At 38.5% G+C, this 23245-nt stretch overlaps 1 protein-coding gene across 2 annotated transcripts in view; it reads right to left on the reverse strand.

Annotated features, from left to right (window-relative positions):
* Positions 1 to 23245, reverse strand: part of CCDC38 (coiled-coil domain containing 38) — a 68835-nt gene that overhangs the window by 25818 nt on the left and 19772 nt on the right. For both annotated transcript variants that reach the window (XM_032170940.2, XM_058425426.1), the window contains 4 exons: positions 14438 to 14502; positions 6320 to 6483; positions 6141 to 6221; positions 2730 to 2887 (listed from right to left, as the gene is read on the reverse strand). In XM_032170940.2, coding sequence (XP_032026831.1) covers positions 2730 to 2887; positions 6141 to 6221; positions 6320 to 6483; positions 14438 to 14502 — 468 coding nt within the window. The remainder of the gene's footprint in view (positions 1 to 2729; positions 2888 to 6140; positions 6222 to 6319; positions 6484 to 14437; positions 14503 to 23245) is intronic.

Here is a 23245-nt window from a genome sequence, read left to right on the forward strand (position 1 = left end):
TTTTTTTTTTTTTGAGACAGGGTCTTGTTCTGTTGCCCAGGCTGGAGCACAGTGGCATGATCATGGCTCACTGCAACTTCCTCCTCCTGGGCTCAAGCAATCCTCCCACCTCAGCCTCCCTAGTGGTAGCACTACAGTTGCATGCCACCATGCTCAGCTAATCTTTAAATTTTTTGTAGAGACAAGGTCTCACTATGTTGCCCAAGCTGGTCTCAACTCCTGGCTCAAGCAATCCTCCCTCCTTAGCCTCCCAAAGTGCTGGGATTACAGATGTGAGCCACTGCACCTGGCTTAAATTCTTTTTTTTTTTTTTTTTGAGACAGGGTCTCACTCTGTCGCCCAGGCTGGAGTGCAGTGGTGTGATCTCGGCTCACTGCAACCTCCGCCTCCCGGGTTCAAGCGATTCTCCTGCCTCCGCCTTCTGAGTAGTTGCGATTACAGGCATGCGCCACCATGCCTGGCTAATTTTTGTATTTTTTAGTAGAGACAGGCTTTCACCATGTTGGTCAGGCTGGTCTCGAACTCCTGACCTTGTGATCCACCCGCCTTGGCCTCCCAAAATGCTGGGATTATAGGCATGAGCCACCTCGCCCAGCCTTAAATTCTTATATATATGTAATGGGACCCATATCTCGTCCGTTGAGCTGACCTAATGCCAGTACATGACTGTTTCAATTACTGAGACTCCATGATAATATATTATATAAAATTTTAAAGCATTTGTAATCCTCCTCCCATTACCTTCCGAATTCAAAGTATTTGTTTGTCTTTCTAGATGAACCTTTGGATCATTGTGCAAAGTTCTCCCCAACCAAGACCCAATTCCCTGATACATTTTGGTAACATTTTAATTATAATTCCATAAAACTTATACATTAGTTTTAGAAAATTTGGCAACTTTAAAATATCAATCTTTCTATCTGAAAACATGACATAGCTTTCTATTTCTCAAAACTCCAGGTCACACACATTAAAGTTATTGTTGCTTTCTTAGATTTAATTTCCTGGTATATTTTCTTTCTTTTCTTCCTTTTGTCCTTCCTTTTCCCTTCCTTTGCCCTTCCCTTCCCTTCCCTTCCCCTCCTTCCCTTCCATTCCATTCTCTTCCTTCTTTTTTGAGACAGGTTTTCTTAGATTTAACTTCCCTTCCTTCCCTCCCTCCCTCCCTCTCTTCCTTCCTTTCTTCTCTGTCTCTCTCTCTTTCTCTCTCTCTCTCTTTCTTTCTCTCTTTTTTGAGACAGGGTCTCACTCCCATCAGCCAGACTGGAGTGCAGTGGCATGCTCATGACTCACTACAACCCCAACTTCCTGGGTTCAGGTGATCCTCCCACCTCAGCCTCCTGAGTAGCTGGGAGGTGTGCATCACCATGCCCAGCTAATATTTTGTTTTTTGTAGAGAAGGGGATTTGCCATGTTGTCCAGGCTGGTCCCAAACTCCTGGGCTCAACTGATCTGACTGCCTTGGCCTCCCAAAATGCTGGGATTACAGACATGAGCCAACATGTCCCACCTTCCTGTGTATTTTCTAATTAATAAAGTTAGTTTACTTAGGTTAATATGCTAGGTTAATAAAACATAAATATGTTAACATATAAGTAAATAACATATATATATATAGCATACATAAAAATATGTTAATATATAAATAAAACATAACATGTTAGGTTAATAAAACATAAAACTTAGGTTAATATGTTAGGTTAATAAAACATGACAGCCGAGGCGGGCAGATCACAAGGTCAAGAGACCAGGACCATCCTGGCCAACATGGTGAAACCCTGTCTCTACTAAAAATACAAAACTTAGCTGGGCATGGTGGTGTGCGGCTGTAGTCCCAGCTACTCAGGATGCTGAGGCAGGAGAATATCTTGAACCCGGGAGACGGAGATTGCAGTGAGCTAAGATCGTGACATTGGACTCCAGCTCTGGGTGACAGACCGAGACTCCGTCTCAAAAACAACAACAACAAAACCAAACCAAACAAAAAACAAAAAATAAAAATAAAAATAAATGACTGTGTCCGTTTACTGAATGTTTTAATAAAATCAAATAGTCTCTCAGGTTTTTAGAGGGGATTTCTAGGTATGCTACCATATCAGTTGCAAATAATATATTTTCTCTTTCCCCATGCATATATTTTTATTGCTTTATGCTACACTCCAAATCTCATGTTGGAATTTGGTCCCCAGTGTCAGAGGTGGGGCTTAGTGAAAGATGCTTAGGTCATGGGGGTAGACCTCTTGTGAATGGCTTGTTGCAGTCCTCATAGGAATGAGTGAGTTCTCACTCTCTTAGTTTCCACAAGAGCTCCTTGTTGAAAAGAGCCTGGCACCTGCTTCCCCTCCCCATTGCTTCTCCTTGCACCATGTGGTCTCTGTACACATGTTTCCCTTCTGCCATGAGTGGAAGCAGCCTGAAGCCCCAGCCAGAAATAAATGCTGGCACCACACTTCTTGTACAGCCAGCAGAACTGTGAGCCAAATAAACCTCTTTTCTTTATAAATTGCCCAGCCTTAAGTGTTCCTCTACAGCAACACAAATAGACAAAGACATTTTATATCTGAAATTAGCTCAAGTTTCCAAATTAATGATATACAATAACAGAGAGAGTGAAAATCTTTGTTTAGGTTCTGCTTTAAAAAAAAATCTATTTAGATAAAAAACATTGAAGCAGATGATTTTAGAGTTAGGGATATTTAGCTCATGAAAGTTGAGTATGAGTAACTTACTTGCTAATATTTTTGGAAGGATGATATTTGCTTTACTTTTTGAGGCCTGTGCTCTTTTTAGTGCTTGCTGGATTTGCCAATGTTTTGGAGACATTTGCAGCAGAAAAAAACCATATTTCATATACTCCCTGAGGAGGAATTCTGTTTTTGCTATTTCACTACTCAAAAGAAACAAAGATATGATTAGGTATATCTGTGTGAAAGCAAGTTCATTAGAAAAAAAATGTTTACAAAATTATTTCTCTTGATTATGTACTGAATTAATAATTTAATTATCAAAAAGGATAAACATGGCCATAAAAATATGGGCTTCAGTGAATATGAAAGGAGATGAAAGAAAACTCTAGGAATGCTGTTTAAATAAAACATGTCCAAGGATATGCGCACATAGAATAGACATGATAATTTTACTCGACTTGTTTGTTATTCTGTGGGAAACACTGTATTAAGTTTTAGATTTAGGGAGAAATTAGAAGGTAGCAAAAGGGCCGGGGGCAGTGGCTCATGCCTGTAATCCCAGCACTTTGGGAGGCCAAGGCAGGCAGATCACCTGAGGTCAGGAGTTCGAGACCAGCCTGGCCAACATGGAGAAAACCCATCTCTACTAAAAATACAAAAAATTAGCCAGGTATGGTGGTGGGCACCTGTAATCCCAGCTACTTGGGAGGCTGAGGCAGAAGAATTGCTTGAACCCAGATGGCAGAGGTTGCAGTGAGCCGAGATCGTGCCATTGCACTCTAGCCTGGGCAACAAGAGCAAAACTCTGTCTTAAAAAAAAAAAAAAAAAAAGCCGGGGGTGGTGGCTCACCCCTGTAATCCCAGGACTTTGGGAGGCCAAAGAAGGTGGATCGTGAGGTCAAGTGTTCAAGACCAGCCTGGCCAACATGGTGAAACCCTGTATCTACTAAGAATACAAAAATTAGCCAGGCATGGTGGCACGTGTCTGTAATCCCAGCTACTCAAGAGGCTGCGGCAGGAGAATCACTTGAACCTGGGAGGCAGAGGTTGCAGTGAGCTGAGATCACGCCACTGCACTCCAGCATGGGCGACAGAACAAGACTGTCTCAAAAAAAAAAAAAAAAAAAAAAAGGTAGCAAAAGATGGTACATTTGTAAGGAAAAGAAAGAAACTAACACTTAATGAGGACCTATTACTACAGGCAGGACACACTACAGACATAAGCTTATCCTCAGGACAGCACTTTAAAATAGGTACTATTATTCTTATCTTGGAAATGAGATGTAAATGATAGAGCCAGTTCTGAAACCTAGGTCCATCTGACTCAGATGCCCAAGCTCTTGCCAGTATTGAGTGACTTGGACCAAAAGCTTTTGCCCAGCTTCACATTGTGTTACAGTAATCACGTTACAAAGTGGACAAAGAGGGATGTTAAAATAACAAAAGAAGGCACACTTGAAAGGGAGCTTCCAAACCTTTATCTTTCAGAGCCTTCGTTATTCAGACCCTCACCAATACTCTTATCAATATTACTTTGTATCAATGTTTTTAGCTGTAATACTTCTATCTGTCAGAGCCTTCCTTCAGCCCTGGTGCAAGAGTGATATTCAAGGGTCAGTAAATGGCTGCCTCACGTATCACCAGTTGGAAGATTGATGGGAGACCTTCATTCTACCGCTGCCTCCGTTTTAGATTGAAATCCTCCCAGATATGCTACAAAGAACACGAGGTGACAATTGACTGGAACGATACAGTTTCCAAGCAAAAGCTTCAGAAGATGCCCCCTTCCCTTTCCAGCCCTACCTGTAGAGGAGGCCTCCTGGGGCCATCGCGAGCCATAAAGAGAGAAGAGCACCTGCTGCCCTTGCTCCACTACAAGCTTGTTTTTCATGATCTCCTGCACCTTTCTAGGATGATGTGAAACATAAACCATCAAAAGTTCTCTTCGGCAAGACTGTTTGGAGGGCTTAACTCGGTGGCTATTGTGCATAAATGCAGACTTTGCGCAAAAATAGAGGCTGCTACTCTAGCTCTAGCAATATTCTATAAATGGATAGAATCTTCTAATTGCATCAGGGGGTGAAAGAGAGTAGGAAATTCTCCATCTTGGAGCAGCTTCAGCTTTAGGCTCCTAAAATAGAAGAGCCTGCTGTAGCCAAAATGTGAAACGCACATTCTGTTAGTGCAGTTGGTTTCAGAGAAACCAACTCTGCTTTATTTCAGACTAGCTTGTCTGAAGGATGTAAGAAGCCAAGGACCTAGTTCTAGAGGGGAGGTAAGCATCAAGTTCTCAAAAAGGAAAAGTAAGTTTTAGCTTTGACCTGATACCAACACTACAGTGTCTTCTAAATCATGAAATTACTGTCCAAAAATGATGACAGAAGGAAGCTTCTTTAGCTACTTAAAATTAGTTAGGCTGGGCGCGGTGGCTCATGCCTGTAATCCCAGCACTTTGGGAGGCTGAGGTGGGTGGATCATCTGAGGTCAGGAGTTCGAAACTAGCCTGGCTAACATGGTGAAACCCTGTTTCTACCAAAAATACAAAAAATGAGCCAAGCATGGTGGTGGGCACCTGTAATCCCAGCTACTCGAGAGGTGGAGGCAGGAGAATCTCTTGAACCTAGGAAGTGGAGGTTTCAGTGAGCCGAGATCATGCCATCGCACTCCAGCTTGAGCAACAAAAGTGAAACTCCCTTTCAAAAAAAAATTAGTTCAAGTGAGTTTCCTTGACCATAGAAGGAAACATCCAAGTTTGAAAAAGAGTGGCAGATGGTACAATTTTATCCCAACTCCTGCTCCAATACTTTTTTCTCTTTATAGAGCTTAGTTTTTTATTTTTATTTTTTTTACTAGAGATGGAGTCCCACTGTGTTGCTAACACTTCACTTGAACTCCTGGGCTCAAGCGATCCTCTCGCCTCAGCTTCCAAAGGAGCTGAGAAGCAAGCAGTGTGCCCAGCAGATCTTAGTTTTTAATAGCAATACTAGTTTCTACTATGTAAGCGTAAATATAAAAAATACTGCCCATGATGATTGTAAGATGATCGTAGAATGAGTCCCAATTTCAGAGATATTAAAATGTGGGGGAAAAAATGTCTCAGAATGAATGCAAAAGTGCAACCAGACTAAACTAAAAATATAAAAAGAAAAAAATGAATGAAGAAGGGCACTTAGACAATAATTTATTGTTTATTCCTAGTTGTTTTGCTTCAACTAATTTCTTTGCTTCTGTATCTACAATTTAGAGAGACTTTCCAGCCAGAAGCCACATACTGTCCTGATACCCAGGCAGGAACAAATCTTGATGGACAGGTTACTTATTTTTAAAAATTTGTTCATACTTATGACATCATCAACTGATAAGGATGATCAGGATTATTAGGTCTTACCTGGCATGAATAGGTTTTAATGGGTCGTGGAAATTTGGCCACGAGAAGATTGTGCCCACCCTCACCTTTTCACTGCTTGTACCTCCATGCTTGCTTTCTTCAGCTCTGCTGTCATTTGTAGTTTGTTTATCGTTTCCTGTGCTGCCCTGAAAAGCAATGAAGATCTGTTAATTTGCTTCTTAGGAACAAACAAACAAACAAACAAAAGAAGTGGGAGGGATTTGGCCAGAGTGATAAAACTCACATTTTCAGAGCATCTACAGATCTCTGGTCATTTTCTCGAAGGAACTCTTCAAAGGCCAGTGCATCATCTTGGAGCTTTTTCTCTGCTTTTTTTAGTTGCCGTTCCCTCATTGCTATGTCTTTTTCAAACTTTTTGATTGTGTTTCTTTTGGTTGACAAAGCATACTAGGGGCATTGAAGACAGAGGTGTAAAAACATGATTCCACATTTTTAGTAATTTCAACAGTCTTATACACAGCAAGTGAACATTTGTGTTAGAAATAATAGTATGCCTAAATCTTAGAGCAACGGACTTTATTTCTTGTAGGAGTTTTATTTTCGGGGATAATTAGAGGGGAGACTAATTTCCCTCTCTTACTTCTGTGAAGAGGGTCAGTGTTGTTCCAAAAGGGCTCTGCCGTACAAATAAAAAATAGCTGCATATTCCTCCAAAGAGCAGGTGCATCTGGTATTACCTACAGTGTATTACCCTCCAGTACTTTCTGGGAATTGGGAAACTGGGCTGTTTGCAGTCACAAAAGCTACCAGCTTCTCTGCCAATAGGAATACCATGGGAGAAAGCAGTTTCAACTCTGCCATGCCAGTGGTGCATTCCTAGGAGCCAGCCCAAGGGTACCATGTCTAACTGTAATCAAAGAGGTCTGTTTAGATCCCCAAACACAACTTTGACATCTGCCTTCTAGTTCCTTTTATTTTTGTAGTACAGAATATAAGAGTCCATGTGGTGATTTTTGTTTTGTTTTTGAGACAAGGTCTCGCTCTGTCACCCAGGCTGGAGCACAGTGGGGTGATCTTGGCTCACGGCAGCCTCAACCACCCAGGCTCAAGCAATCTTCCCACCTCAGCCTCTCAAGTAGCTGGGACTATATAGGTGCACACCACCATGCCCGGCTAATTTTTGTATTTTTAGTAGAGATGGTTTTTGCCATGTCGGCCAGGCTGGTCTCAAACTCCTGAGCTCAAGCAATCCACCTGCCTTGGCCTCCCAAAGTGCTGGGATTACAGGCGTGAGCTACCACACCCAGACCTATTTGGGTTTTTAATGCCATGCAGGAAAAAAAAATCATAAATAAGGCCACGTACATAATATAAATGAATTTAAAATATGGAAATGAGATGATTTTAAAGAGATAACCACCAATAATTAGACCCTCCAAGTTTAAAACAAAAAATGCTTCATTCATTACTTTATTCCCCAAGTACTTATTGAGTGCCTACTGTGTGCCAGGACTGTTTTAAGGGGTGTAAATAGAGTGATGAACCAAAGAAACATAAATGCTTGTATGGAGTGTCCATTCTAGAAGAGGAAGGAAGTTGATGAAAGTGGGATGGGGTGCTGTGGACAAGGGCAGGGGGTTGCTGTCATGTATAGAACAGCCAAGGAAAGTCTCCCTGATGTGGTGAGAATTAAACAGAGACTGGAAGGAAGTAGGAAACTAACCATGAGGATTTCTGAGGGAGGAATGGTCCTCCTATTAGGTTGGTGCAAAATAATTGCGGGTTTTGCCATTGAAATAGCAAAAACCACAACTGCTTTTGCATCAACCTAATATAAGGAAGAGCCTCCAGTGCATTGGCCTGGAGGCAAGAGAGTGATTGATGTGTCCCAGGAACAGCAAGGAGGCCACCAAGGCTGGAGCAGAGTGAGCAAGAGAAAGGGTTTGAATCATAATCCCTAATACACAATACTGAATGCCATAATCCCAAATGTCAAAATCCCAAAAGATCAAAATTCTAAATTCCCTAATGTCTAAAATCCTGAAAATCAAAATCACAGGATAGTGGCATCATGTTAGACAAAACTATTACCTTGTTATCATCTTTATTCAGAAGAAAACAGATTTCAGTTGAGTCTCCAAACAATATATTGACATAATGACAGATTTGGAATTAGAGGTGATCAAAGACTTCTAAAAAAATTTCAATGTGTTATTGATAAAGTTTATTTGATGACTGCAGTTGTAAAGCTGGGTGCACAAATTACCAACCATAGCAATATTCATTTATACATTTTGCTTTTGGACCTATTTCTTTCTGCATATAGTTAGTCTGCTCATAATGGTTACACCTGTGCAATTGTCGTTAGAATGCCTGAGTATTTGTACTGGCAAAAATACATATGTTGTTGTTATTGCCTACTTCATTGTGCAAAGCGGCTTAACAGGTGGTCTGTCATGTTGTTATATGTTCTCAAAAAAATCCCCCTTTAAAAATGTAAACAAATAAATAAATGTCTTTAAAAAAATTTTTAAGTTTACGTTTTCCAGAACTATATTTTTGAGATTTTGATCTTTCAGGATTTCAATGTTTGGGATTATGGCATTTTGGATCGTTGTCTTTGGGCACAAGAGAAAGAGTGGTAGGAGTGAGGTCAGAGAGAGAGCTGGGGACCAGATCAAGTCGCTAGAGGCTTTTGGCAGAGGAAGGGCATGATCCTATCACTGTATGGAGAACAGACCGACTGCAGGGGAGCAACAGTAGAAGCAGGAGACACAGGTTTAGAAGTTATAATACTAATACATGCTAGAGATGTTGGTGGCTTGGACTGCAGTAGTAGCTGTGGAGGTCATGAAGAGTAGTCTGATTATGGATATATTTTGAAAAAGAATATTTTCGAAGATCTGTTTGGATGTGGATTGTAAAAAGGAGTCAAGGATAACCCCAATATTTTTGGTCTAAGCAAGTGGAAAAATGGAATTGCTATTTAGTGAGACAGAGACTATGGTATGAGACATAGACTTGCAAGGGTAGGAAAGAGTATATTGGGGCGGAGTTTAGGAAACATGAAGTCTGAAATGCTTATTGAACATCTTGATGGGAAATGTTAAGAATTACAGTTGCATTTGTGAGCCTGGAGTTCAGGGAAGAAGATAAGCTAGAGAAATAAATTTGGAAGTTGTTAATATGGAGGTGGAATTCAAAGACATGAGCCTGAAGGAGGGTAGAGAGCAAAGGGTAAGGAATGGGCCCTGGACATTCTAACACTTGAAGATCAGGGAGAAGAAGAGGAACAAGCACATAAAACTGAGAAGCAGCAGCAGCCAGCAAGGTGGAAGAGTCGAGAGAGTGGCTTCCAGAAACCAACAGAAGAAAGCATTTCAAGAAAGGAGTGAATGGGCCAATTGCTGCTGAAAGGCCAAGTGTTAAATAAAAGGAATACTGTGACAATTTGATTTAGCAACAGAGAAGTCTCTGGTAACTTTGACAAAAGTCGTTTTGGTGAATGATAAGGATAAAAACCTGATGGAAGTGGATTTAGGAGAGAATAGGGAGAGAAGAAGTGGAGGCAGGAAATAAGCCTAATGCTTTTGAAAAATTTTGCTATAAAGGAGAGCAGAAAATTGGGGCAGAAGATGGTATGTAATGTGATATCTAAAGAGGGTCCCAACTCTGCTATAATTAAAAAAATAAAAATGCCATGAAACCACTTCAGTTTTTGAAAACTATTACAATTTACCCAGAGTTAGCCAAATTGATATCTAAAGAGGGTTTTTGGGGTGGGGTTGTTTTAAAAGATGGGGTAAATAATAGGATGTTTGTATGTTGGTGGCAATAATCCAGCAGAGAGGGAAAAATAATAATTAGAAAAGATGAGTAATTGTAGAATCATTTTCGTAATTTTTTTCTAGCTTAATTGAGGTATAACTATCCAATAAACTCCACATTTTTAAAGTATACAATCTGTTAAGTTTTGACATATGTATATACTTGGGAAATCATCACCACAATCAAAATAATGAACATATTCATCACGTCAAAAAGTCTACTCAAGCCCTTTGTAATCCATCCCTTCTTCCCTCCTCCCCAACTCCTTTCCCAGGCAATTACTGACCTGTCTTCTGTCACTATGGACGAGTTTGCATTTTCTAGAATTTTATCTAGTGAAATTATAGTATGAACTATTTTTCTGTCTGGATTTATAAACTTAGTACAACTATTTTTTTTTTTTTTTTTTTTTTTGAGACAGGGTCTCGCTGTTGCCCAGGCTGGAGTGCAGTGGCGTGATCTGGGCTCACTGCAGGCTCCGCCCCCCGGGGTTCACACCATTCTCCTGCCTCAGCCTCCCGAGTAGCTGGGACCACAGGCGCCCGCCACCTCGCCCGGCTAATTTTTTGTATTTTTAGTAGAGACGGGGTTTCACTGTGTTAGCCAGGATGGTCTCGATCTCCTGACCTCGTGATCCGCCCGCCTCGGCCTCCCAAAGTGCTGGGATTACAGGCGTGAGCCACCGTGCCCGGCCTAGTACAACTATTTTAAGAGTCATCCATGTTGGTAGAATATCCATAACTAATTCCTTTTTATTGCTGAGTAGTAATCAGTTATGTTGATATACCCCAGCAGTTTGGTTACTCATGTACCTGTTCATGGACATTTGGCTTGTTTCCTACATTGGGCTACTTCAAATAAGGTTGCCATGAGCACATATGCTTTTATTTTTCTTGGGTAAATTCCCAGGAGTGGAATGGCTATAAATAAGAAGCTATTCTTTATTTCTGACCCAGGAGTCTAGTGTCTTCTATTGAAACTATGAAACTGTAGCGGACTAACTTCTTAGCTTGCAAGTAAGATACAATTTTAGATCCTTCATAGCTCTTGAAACGAGGTCCTTTGCATTTCCAGATAAAATTTAGAATCAGCCTTTCAATTTCCACAAGAAAGACTCCTGGGATTTGTATTGAGATTGTATTTATAGAAGTAAATAAATTATTTAATCTATAAACAAATCTGGAATGATTTGGCATCTCAGCAATATTGAGTCTTTGGATCAATGAACATGGTATCACTCTCCATTTATTTAGGTCTTTAATTTTTCTCTGCAATGTCTTGTAGTTTTCAGTGTACATCTATTGTACATATTTTACAAACATATCTAGAAGTATTTCATATTTTGATGCTGTTGGACATGGCATTGCTTTTTAAATTTTAATTTCTTAATTCTTCATTACAAGTTTATAAAAATACAGTTGATTTCTGTAAATTGACCTTGCTACAACCTTGCTAAACTCATCGGTTACGGTAGTTTTAAAATAGATTTCTTCAGATTTTCTGCAGAGAGGATCATGTTGTCTGTAAATAAAGACAGCTTTAATTCTTCATGTCCAATCTAAATGTCTTTCATTTCTTTTTCTTGTCTTATTGCACTAGCTAGGGCCTCCAGAAGACTGACTAAAAGAAGTGGTGCAGTGGAAATCCTTGCCTTGTTCCTAATCTTAGGGGGAAAGCATTCAGTCTTTCACCATTAGATATGCAATATCAGTGATAAGTTTCTAGTAGATGTCCTTTTATAAAGTTGAGGAACTTCTGTTCCTACTTTACTGAGAGTCTCTATCCAGAATGAATTTTGGATATTGTTGAGTGGTTTTTCTGCATCATTTGGGATAATCATATGGGTTTTCATTTTTAATTTGTTAATATGTATTACACTGATTTATTTTCAAATGTTAAATTACTTTTGTATTCTTAGATTGAACCCTAATTTGTCATAATGTATTATCTTTTTATGTATTGTTGGACTTGGTTTGTTACATTTTGTTCAGAATGTTTGCATATATGCTCACGAGAGATCTTGGTCTTTAGTTTTCTTGTCTTCTAATCATTTTATCTAGTTTTGATATAAGGATAATGCTGGCTTCACAGCATGAGTTGTGAAGTATTCCCTCTTCTTACTCATTTTTTTGGAACAGTGTGTATAAAATTAAATTTATTTCTTCTTTAAATATTTGGCAGAATTAACCAATAAATCTGGGTTTTTCTTTGTGAGAAGTTTTTTACCTGTAAGTTCAATTTCTTTAAGAGACATAAAGCTATTCTGTTTATTTCTTTCTTCTTGGGTAGGCTTTGGTAGTTTGCATCTTTCAAGGAATCTATTTCATCTAAGTTGTCAAATTTATTGGCATAAAGGATTTATAATATTAAATTCATAATATGTCAATGTTAATAATTTTTAAATGGGTATTTCATGTCCCAACTCTGCTATAAATAAAAAAAGATGCCATGAAGCCACTTCAGTTTTTGAAAACTATTACAAGTTACCAAGAGTTAGCCAAATTGAAAATTTCATATCATAGTCCCCAAGACTGCTCTCACTTCCGACACTGACCACAAGTTTGAGGGGTTCCCCCAAATACCGTCAGTTTTGATAATTTGCTGGAAGGACTCATAAACTCACTGAAAGCTATTATACTCATGGGTATAGTTTATTAAAAGGAAAGAATATGGATTGAAATCATCCAAAGGAAGAGACCCATAAGGCAGAGCCTGAGTGAGTTCAAAATGCAAAGCTTCCAGTGTTCCCTCCCCATGGAACTAGAAGGTGTTATCCTCCCTGCATCTACATGTGACAATGCACAGAGAATATTGTCAACAAGGGAAGCACAAATGAGCTTCAGTGTCTAGAGTTTTCACTGGGGCTTCATTAACTAGGCATGATTAATTGATTGACCATGTGGTTGATCTGTCTCCAGTCTCCAGACCCTCTGAGTGTGACCCAAAGCCCCACCTGTAAGTCCCATTGTTAGTATTTCTGGGATGGGCAGCCTCCACCCTAAGACTGTCAGATGTGACCAGTTCTATATTAAAGAAAGACACCCTTATTAAGTATGATATAGATTACCACCCAGAAGTCAAGAGCAAAGGCCAGACTCTTTCTGGACAAGGCCAGATTTTTTATTACAAATAGTTGTTCCTTGGCATCAACAGGAGATTGGCTCCAGGATCCCCAAGGACACCAAACTTTGTGGATGCTCAAGTCGCTTATGTAAAATGGAATAGTATTTGCATATAACCATGTACATTCTCCCATATACTTTAAATAATCTCTAGATTAATTATAGTACCTAATACCAATGTAAATGCTATATAAATAGTTGTTATACTTTATAATTTTTCAAAATTTATATTATTTTGTTATTTTTTTTATCATTTTTTTCTGAATATTTTTCATCTGTGGTTTGTTAAATTCTCAGATGCTAAACCTGTGGATATAGAGGGTAGACTGTACAAGTCTTTTTGATAAGTGGACACTTCATTAAACCGGTTGAGGGAGGGAGGGATCTAGTAAAGAAAGGAAATGAGGTATATTTAATATAAATGTCCTGAAATCCTAGTGTATCTGTCAAGTACCACCTTAAACTACCTAGGACATCAGTTATGTCAGTAGAACTTTATAATAAAGATCAAACTCATACCCAGGAAATGCTTTTTAACAAACAAAGCCATCAGGTTCTATTTGTAACTTTATCAGTTACTTTAAGTGAGATATTTTATGTTGATTGTAGCTGGCAGCATATGGAAGTACTAATTAACTAAATTTATGCCCCAAAATATGTGATGTGAAATTAGGAAAAGTCAAGTACATTGTTATTTACTCATTAGCATCAAAGAGTTTAATTGAGACACATTAACATCTTTAGATTATTAGATACTTGACAATAAAGGTATAAAAATGTTCAATTCATTCATTTTGTAATTATTTTCCCATTAAGTGCTTGGCATCTCTGCTTTATCTATGGCAAATGAATATGCATATAGACTTAGTAAATAATCATGTTTTCAGTTATACACCTGGCTTCTAGTTAAAGTTTTTGATGGCAGGAAAAAAAGCCTCTATTATTTTTTATAAAAGACTCCACAAGGGACCTGGCACACTGTTCTGACATGAATAGGTATCAAGGAAGCTGGAGGGATTCTAGAATTGTCTGAATTTCCACAGTGCTTGGATTCCCACCATATTCAGCCAAAGCATCAGGAGAAGCTGCATTAAATAGGACATCTCAGGTGCTATCCTGGTCATAGGAGAGATAATTGGAGAAAAAGGGACAAACTAGAACCAGACATTTTCTAGAATAATTTTTCTGATAGGTTCCAGGAAGTATAAAACCTTGTCTGGGATATTAGAATGTAAATCCTTTGAGAGGCAGGTCTTTGCTTTGTTTACTGGTTGGCACATAGTAAACTCTCAGTAAGTATTTTTCAAATTAATGAACACATGAAAAAACCAACCTGTTCAACCAATAGATTTGAGACATGTAATAGACAAGCAAAATGTCAAGGTAAATATTTGAAAACACTATGCAAGAAGTCTTCCATTTGGCTAGGGGAGAAAAGTTATTTTTACTACCTCGAGCAGAAACCTGTCTCTCTGGTCATTAATAAATCCATGGACGGTCCTTTTTGTGTCTGAACCTGTGAAGAAAGTTGAAATAGACTTAAGTTTAGTTCATCATCCTTAAAAATGCTGTATAAAATAAAAGCCATATAATTAAATTATTCTACTGTATGTATCTGATCTTTTAAAAATACTATATCTTCAAATAAACCTTTTCCTAGCCACTCAAACTAATTTAATAATAGTAATTACAATTTATTTTATGTCTATCATATTCCAGAAACTTCATTAGCCACTTTAAGCACATCATTTAATCCTAACAACAACCTGAATAAGGTACTTACTACTATCCCCATCCTGTCTGTGAGGCTCTGAAGTGTAGAGCTGTCAAAATTCTTATCCAAGGTCATACAGCTAACCTAAGCTTGTGCTGTACCAAGTAAGACTGAACTATTTTAAATCTTAATGTTTGGCCAAGCTACGTATAAAACCAAAGCTCTTAAGCAAAATCTTTTTGGACTCGTAAACCAAACTTATGCCAGGAAAGGAAAAGATGACAACTAGTGTTACCATCTAGCAATACAAAATACCAAATGTTTCCTTTCAAGCTTTTTTCATTCTGGAAATTTATACATATGCTACATTTCAATAATATTTGCTTCATAAAAACCAACAGAATGTGGCATAAAATAAAATCTCTTGATAAGAATGTAATCATAGCTAGCAGAAGAAAAGAAATAACTAAAATCAGAGCAGAACTAAATGAAATTGAGACAAAAAAATAAAACCATACAAAGAATCAATGAAACAAAAAGTTGGTTCTTTGAAAGAAAAACAAGATTGACAGACCACTAGCTAGATTAACAAAGAAAAGAGAGAGAAGATCCAAATAAGCACACTCAGAAATGACAAAGGTAACATTATAGCCAATCCCACAGAAATACAAAAGATCCACAGAGACTATTATGAACACCTCTATGAAAACAAACTGGAAAATCTAGAGGAAATAGATAAATTCCTGGAAACACACAATCTCCCAAGATTGAATCAAGAAGAAACTGTAACCCTGAACAGACTAATAATGAGTTCTGAAATTGAATCAGTAATAAAAAACCTACCAAACCAAATAAAGCCCTGGACCAGATGGATTCACAGCCAAATCCTACCAGAGGTACAAAGAAGGGCTAGTACCAATCCTACTGAAGTTATTACAAAAAGTCTAAGAGATAGGATTTCTCCCTAACTCATCCTATGAATTTGGTATCATCCTGATATCAAAATCTGGCAAAGACACAACAAAAAAGAAAACTACAGGCCAATATCCTTGATGAACATAGACATGAAAATCCTCAAAAAAAAAAAACTAGCAAACTGAATCCAACAACACATAAGTTAATTCACCATGATCAAGTGGGCTTTATTCCTAGAATACAAGGTTGGTTCAATATACACAAATCAATAAATGTGATTCACCACATAAACAGAATTAAACCCAAAAACCATAGGATCATCTGGATAGACACAGAAAACGCATTCAATAAAATCCAACATTCGCTTATGATAAAAACACTCAACAAACTAGGCATCGAAGCAACATACCTCAAAATAATAACAGCCATCTATGACAAACTCACAGTCAGCATCAAACGGAACAGGTAAAAGTTAGAAGCATTTCCCCTAAGAACTGGAATAAGACAAGGATTTCCACTCTCAGCATTCCTAGTCAACATAATACTGGAAGTCTTAACCAGGGAAATCCAGCAAGAGAAAGAAACAAAAGCATCCAAATAGGAAAAGAGGAAGTCAAATTATCTCTCTTCACTGATGATATGGTTCGATACCTAAAAAATGCTAAAGACTCCACCAAAAGAGTCTTAGATCTGACAAACAACTTCAGCAAAGTTTCAGGATACAAAATCAATGTACAAAAATCAATAGCATTTGTATACATCAACAACATTTGAGCTGAGAGCCAAATCAAGAAGGCAATCCCATTTACATTATACACACACACACACACACACACACACACACACACACACAAAATACCTATGGATATTTGTAACCAAAGAGGTGTAAGAACTCTACAATGAGAATTACAAAACACGGCTGAAAGAATTCATAGATGACACAAACAAATTGAAAAACATTCCAGGCTCATGGATTGGAACAATCAATGTCATTAAAAATGTCCACACTTACCAAAGCAATTTACAGATTCAATGCTATTCCTATCAAACTACCAATGTCACTTTTCACAGAATTAGAAAAAAACTATTCTAAAATTCAGGCTGGGCATGGTAGCTCATGCCTGTAATCCCAAAACTTGGAAAGGCCAAGGTGGGAGGATTGCTTGAGGCCAGGAGTTCAAGACCAGACTGAGCAACACAGCAAGAAACCCGTCTTTACAAAAAAATTAAAAAATTAGCTGAGCATGGTTGTACGTGCCTATAGTCCTAGCCTCTCACAGGACTAAGCCAGGAGGATTGCTTGAGTTTAGAAGTTCAAGGTTACAGTGAGCTATGATCATGCCACACTGCACTTCAGCCTGGGAGACAGAGTAAGACACTGTCTCTAAATGAATAAATAATTCATAAAAATAAAATAAAAATTACATGAAGCCAAAATACAGCCCAAATAGCCAAAGCAATCCTAAGCAAAAAGAACGAAGCTGGACTCATCATATTACCTGATTTCAAACTGTACTACAAGGCTACAGTGACAAAAACAGCATGGTACTGGTACAAAAATAGACAGACCAATGAAACAAAATAGAAAACCAAGAAATAAAGCTGCGTGCCTACAACCGATTGTCAACAAAGTTGACAAAAATAAACAATGGGGACAGGATCCCCTTTTCAATAAATGGTGCAGGGAAAACTGGCTAGCCATATGCAGAAGAACGAAACTAGATCCCTTCCTCTTACCATATACAAAAATTAACTCAAGAGGGATTCAAGACTTAAATGTAAGACCTCCAACTATAAAAAGAAATCCCAAAAGAAAATCTGGGACACACTCTTCTGGACATTGGCCTAGGAAAAGTTCTCAAAACCAAATGCAACAAAAATAAAAATTGGCAATTCACACCTAATTTAACTAAAGAGCTTCTGCGCAGCAAAAGGAACTATCAACAGAGTAAACAGACAACCTATAGCATAGGAGAAAATTTTTGCAAGCCATGTATATTTGCAACCTTTGTTGAAGACAAAGGCCTAATATCCAGAATCTACAAGAAACTTAAACAAATTAACAAGAAAAAAAAAACACATTAAAAAGTAGGCAAAGGAAGACATACAAGTGACATCCGATAAACTGGAAAGAATGCCCAACATTGCCAGTCATCAGAGAAATGCAAATCAAAATCACAATGAGATGCCATCTCACACCAGTCAGAATGGCTATTATTAAAAAGTCAAAAAATAACAGATGACTAGGTTGCAGAGAAAAATGGAATGCTTATACACTGTTGATGGGAATACACTGTTAATTCAGCCCCATGTGGAAAGCAGTTTGGAGGTTTTTCAAAGAACTAAAAATAGAACTATCATCCAACTCAGCAATCCCATTACTGGGTACCTACCTCTCAAAAAATAAATTGTTCTATCGAAAAGACACATGCACTTGTATGTTCATCACAGCAATGTTAACCATAGCAAATACAGAGACTCAACCTAGGTGCTCATCAACAGTGGACTGGCTAAAGAAAATGTGGTGCATGTATACCATGGAATACTATGCAGCCATAAAAAGAATAAAATAATGTCCTTTGCAGCAACATGGATAGAGCTGGAAGTCGTTCTCCTAAGTGAATTAACACAGAAACAGAAAAGCAAATACTGCATGTTCTCACTTATAAGTGGGAGCTAAACACTGAGTACACATGGACATAAAGATGGGAATAATAGACACTGAGGCCTCCTAAAGCAGGGAGGGAGGGAGGGGAGCGAAGGTTGAAAAACTTCCTATTGGGTACCATGTTCACTATTTTGGTGATGCAATCCATAGAAGCCCAAAGCTCAGCATCATTCAACATACACTCGTAACAAACCTGCACATGTATCCCCTGAATCTAAAATTTAAGAATTTAAATATTCATCCCTACGTGGAAGCTAAAAGAGTTGACCGCATAGAAGTAAAGAGTAGAACAGTGGTCACTAGAAGCAGGGAAGGATGGGGGTGGAGGGATAGGAAGAGGTTGGTTAACAGACACACAAGTACAGCTAGACAGCAGGAATAAGTTCGAGTGTGCTATAGTGCTGTAAGGTGACTATAGTTAGCAATAGTTTGTTACATATTTTCAAATAGCTAGAAGAATGGATTTTGAATGTTCCCAACACAAATAAATGATAAATGTTTGAGGTGATGAATATGCTCATTACTCCGATTTGATTATGGCACATTGTATGCATGTATTGAAACATCACACCATACTCCATCAATATGTATGATTATTATGGGGTCAATTAAAAATAGTAATAAAAGCAGGGCCATCAGCAGTGGCTCATGACTGTAATCCCAATGCTTTGGGAGGCTGAGGTAGGTGGATCGCTTCAGCTCGGGAGTTTGAGACCAACCTGGACAACATGGCAAAGTCTTGTCTCTACAAAAATATACAAAAATTAGCCAGGTGTGGTTGTGTGTGCCTGTAGTCCCAGCTACTTGGGAGGGGAGGCTGAGGTGGGAGGATCACTTGAGCCAGGGGTTCGAGCCTGTAGTGAGTCATGATCACACCACTGCATTCCAGCCTGGGTGACAAAGCGAGACCCTGTCTCAAAAGTTAATAATAAAAGCAAAAAAAATGCAAATAGAAATAGAAAGGAAACAATATTTCCAAGTAACCTGTGAGCCTGTGCTGCCTAGGAGGCCCACCTCTTCCTGGGTCACATTTGACCTTCACCTCTTACTAGCTGTGGGAATATGAGTAAATTACCCTCTCTCCATGCCTCAGTCTCCTCATTTGTGAAATGAGGATACTGCCTGTGGCAGATTATGTTATTGTTCCCAAATATTTGCTGCCCCTGTCTGTGAGAGGATTCTCTTTCCCCACTAAGTCGATGTCAGTATTGCCTATTGACAGATTCAGCCCAGGGAATGGGATCGGATGGGATTTATGTTGCCTCCAGGAAGAAGCTTCAAGAACCACTACCTGTTTCTCTCCTTTCTCCCTTTGCTATAACTCCAGCAACATCCTAGACAGGAACTGTTCTTTCAGCAGAAGACCCAGTGAAAAGCACCCACATTGGAAAGTGAAGGATAATTAAACCTCTGTTATTGGAAGCCGCTGAAATTTAGGAGTGGTTTATTACCAAAGCATAAGTAAGCCCGGGTAGATATACTACTTTACTTTGTAATGGTGTTGTGAGAGGAAAATGATGCAATATATTACAAAAACACATAGTAACTTCTTAATAATTGTTACTAGCTATTATTTAAACAATACAATTGGGATGAGTAATTATTTAATTTCTCAAGGTTAATATTGGCAACAATGATTATTATAATCTTTAATAAATGTTAATTGGGAGGTAACAAAAAGCAAGCTTTGGAGTCAGACAGGCCTTGGCTTGAATTCTGCACCCACTGAGAGACTTCTAATAAGTGACAGACTCCGTGAGCCACTTTCATCAGACGCAAAGAGGAGGCAAAAATATTTAACAATGTTTTGTTGAGGATTAAATAAAATACATATGAAATCAGTCAGCATTTATCACACAGCTGTCTTTTTAATAGATTTTAAAACTTTAGGCTGGGTGTGGTGGCGCATGCCTGTAATCCCAGCACTTTGGGAGACCGAGGCAGGTGGATTACTTGAGGCCAGGAGTTCGAGACCACCCTGGCCAACATGGCAAAACCTCGTCTCTACTAAAAATACAAAAAATTAGCCAGGTATAGTGGCATGCGCTTGTAGTCCCAGTTACTCAGAGGCTGGGGCATGAGAATTGCTTAAACTTTGGAGACAGATTTTGTAGTAAGCCAAGACTGCGCCACTGCACTCCAGCCTAGGTGACAGAGCAAGACTCCACCTCAAAAACAAAACAAAACAAAAATACTTTATATTACGGGAATCACTTACATTCATAAAAGTAAAGAGCCATATAATGTTCCCCTGTGTACCTGTCACCTACTTCAACATTATCCACATTTTACCAATCTTGTCTCATTTATTGCCACCCTCCTTAATGTCTCCGTCACTGGAGTATTTCAAAGCAAATTCAACCCTTTGTATCATTTCACCCATAAATACTTTAATATGTAACTCCAGCAGATAAAAAGTTTTAAATCATAACCATACTACCACCATCACCCCTAACAAAATGAACTATTGCTTAGTGTCATTTTACACACAATCTGCATTCAAATCTTCCCAGTTGCCTTAAAAATACCTTTTTGGAATTTTAAAAATTAAAATCTAAATATTTTATGGTAAAGATCCTAAAGTCTCTTTTTAATCTATAATAGCCACCCCCACTCCTCACACCCTATACCCTACACACACTTTTTTTTTCCCATGCCATTCATTTGTTCAAGAAACGAGGTCAATTTCTCTGTAGAATTTCCCATATAATGGATCTGACATATTGTATCCTCATGGTGCTATCTAACATGGTCTTCAATCCTCATATTTATTTGATTAGATTCAGGTTCAATTTACTCAAACATTTTTAATAGGAGAAAAGAATGAAAGTGCTTACTATAGCTTTCATTTGATCACTTCTGATGGGTCAGCCAAATTAAAAATAAACCTCAATATCCAAAAAAATCCTGCGCTGTCAACTTACTAAATCTTAGAGCCATATTCACCATTTCAGCCTACTTTGACGTAGTACTATCTGGCTGAGTTGATAGAATTTTATTCTTCAACTCTAAGTAGACTCGTTAAAGTGAGTTTCCCATTTTGGCTATTCTAGCTATCAGGCAGATCTTTGAACCAAGAGGCCATGAATAATAAAGCCCTACCCAAAGCACTAGCATTCCTAGACCTGAGGGCACCTCCACCACTCTCTGGGGATGTAAAGACCAGTTTGAGAGATCTGAGGACATAGAATACTGCAACAGAGAGTCCTGCAACTATCCCAGGTGTTGTGCTTTGAGAGCAAAACCAGAGTCAGGCTGGTAGCTGTGCGAAGATGGAAATGGCACTTCTCTCATGTAGGCAAAGTGATCTGTCTCTGACACTTAGTTGTGCATGTGATTTCTTTGATGGGGACCAAGCAGTTTGCCACTTACTGCATACACAAAAAATAAAGTCACCTAACCTCCCAGCATGTGGTTGCTTGCTCATTTTGCTTTCATGTAGGTTTGTTTTCAATCAGGATTCAGGCAGGGGATGCAAGGTTGAGGAGTAAGGGTTTCACTCAAATCAGCTCCTGATTGGAAATACAGTCTGAGGGTGACTTCTATATTTTAAGTTAAAATGTCCAAATTGCTTATCTGTGCAACTGGCAGAAACTGACAACCTGGTTTCCATTGCTGACAGAGCCCAAATTGCCTTGGATAATGCCAAACAATTTTACTGTTTCCTTTTGAAGAGTTGACTCTATGCCATTTACTTTTTTTTTCCTTTGTACCCAAAATTCATCCAAGACACCTACTTTCAAGAGACCAGTAACTTCTCTGTTAAATAGCAATGCTGTCGAATGGGGTCATCTGCAAAGCCATACTTCTGAGTTATTTAAGAACTGCTGGAGTGTCCTGGGTTTTTTAAACCAGCCACTTGGTGTAGAACTCTTTCTAAAACATATCACATGTAATTGTAAATGCTCTTGATGACCTAAGGTTTACCATTCTATGAAGGCGAACTATGAGGCACATGATTGAACGTAGATATGCCCTAGAACTTGTGGTACAGTCCCCGGCATCACCTTGCTGCCTATCATTTGCTGCTTTTACATACAATTATATATGCACTTGGAAGCTCTTCTGAATAAGTTAACATGGCTTCCTTTTCCTACATTAATTATTGAATCCAAAGCCCTTCCCTAAGTGGTTTGCTTGTTCTCTGAAAAATTTTTTTACAGTTTGAGAAAGTGCATGGGCTTTGGGATCCAGAGAAATTTTTTTTAAGTTATCATAGCATGATGTATGCCCTTCTCTCCCTTCCTTCTTGCCTGCCTGCCTGCCTGCCTTCCTTCCTTCCTTCCTTCCTTCCTTCCTTCCTTCCTCCTTTCCTTCTTTCCCTTCTTATTTTAAACTTTTTAATTTAAAAATTTGGAAAACATTCATTTTGGGGGAAGATTTTAGACTCCATCATCCTAGCATTAATTACTTTATTTTCATTAACTTCAAAGTACTTTCTATCTCATCTATAGGCACTACTTGGTTTGACAAGTAGGATACACCCATGACATTTTTGATAATCAGATTGCCTTCTTTTGTTGAGTAGTAATTATCATCTTATAGTATTTTAATATGTTGCCTCCAAAGGTCAGTAAAACCAAATTAGGTACTTGCAACATCAGGTAAGCTCATTTAATTTTATTAGCTTCCTCATTCTGGATGCATGAGTTCTATGGCTTGGATATCGAGGCTTTTTCATCTTTAGAAACTTTCTAAGTTTGACATCTACAACTGAGTATGAATGGCCAGAGCTATTACCTTTACATTTTATCCACTTTTGCAAACTTTAATACTATATTCTTTTGGCAGTAACTGTCCTCCTGGGAGGACGGTTATGAAAATGAGTAACAGTCATCTTGGAAAAGTATGTTTTCTTATTTAACATAGAGTTTCTCCTAACTCTCAATCCCCATTTACTAAGACTCCCTTACCATCATAAGAGAGCATACTGTCTGTTTCAATCACCCTCCAACAAAGCTC

This window comes from Hylobates moloch, unplaced genomic scaffold (genome assembly GCF_009828535.3).
Source record: "Hylobates moloch isolate HMO894 unplaced genomic scaffold, HMol_V3 SCAFFOLD_12, whole genome shotgun sequence".
In the NCBI taxonomy this organism is placed as follows: Eukaryota; Metazoa; Chordata; class Mammalia; order Primates; family Hylobatidae; genus Hylobates; species Hylobates moloch.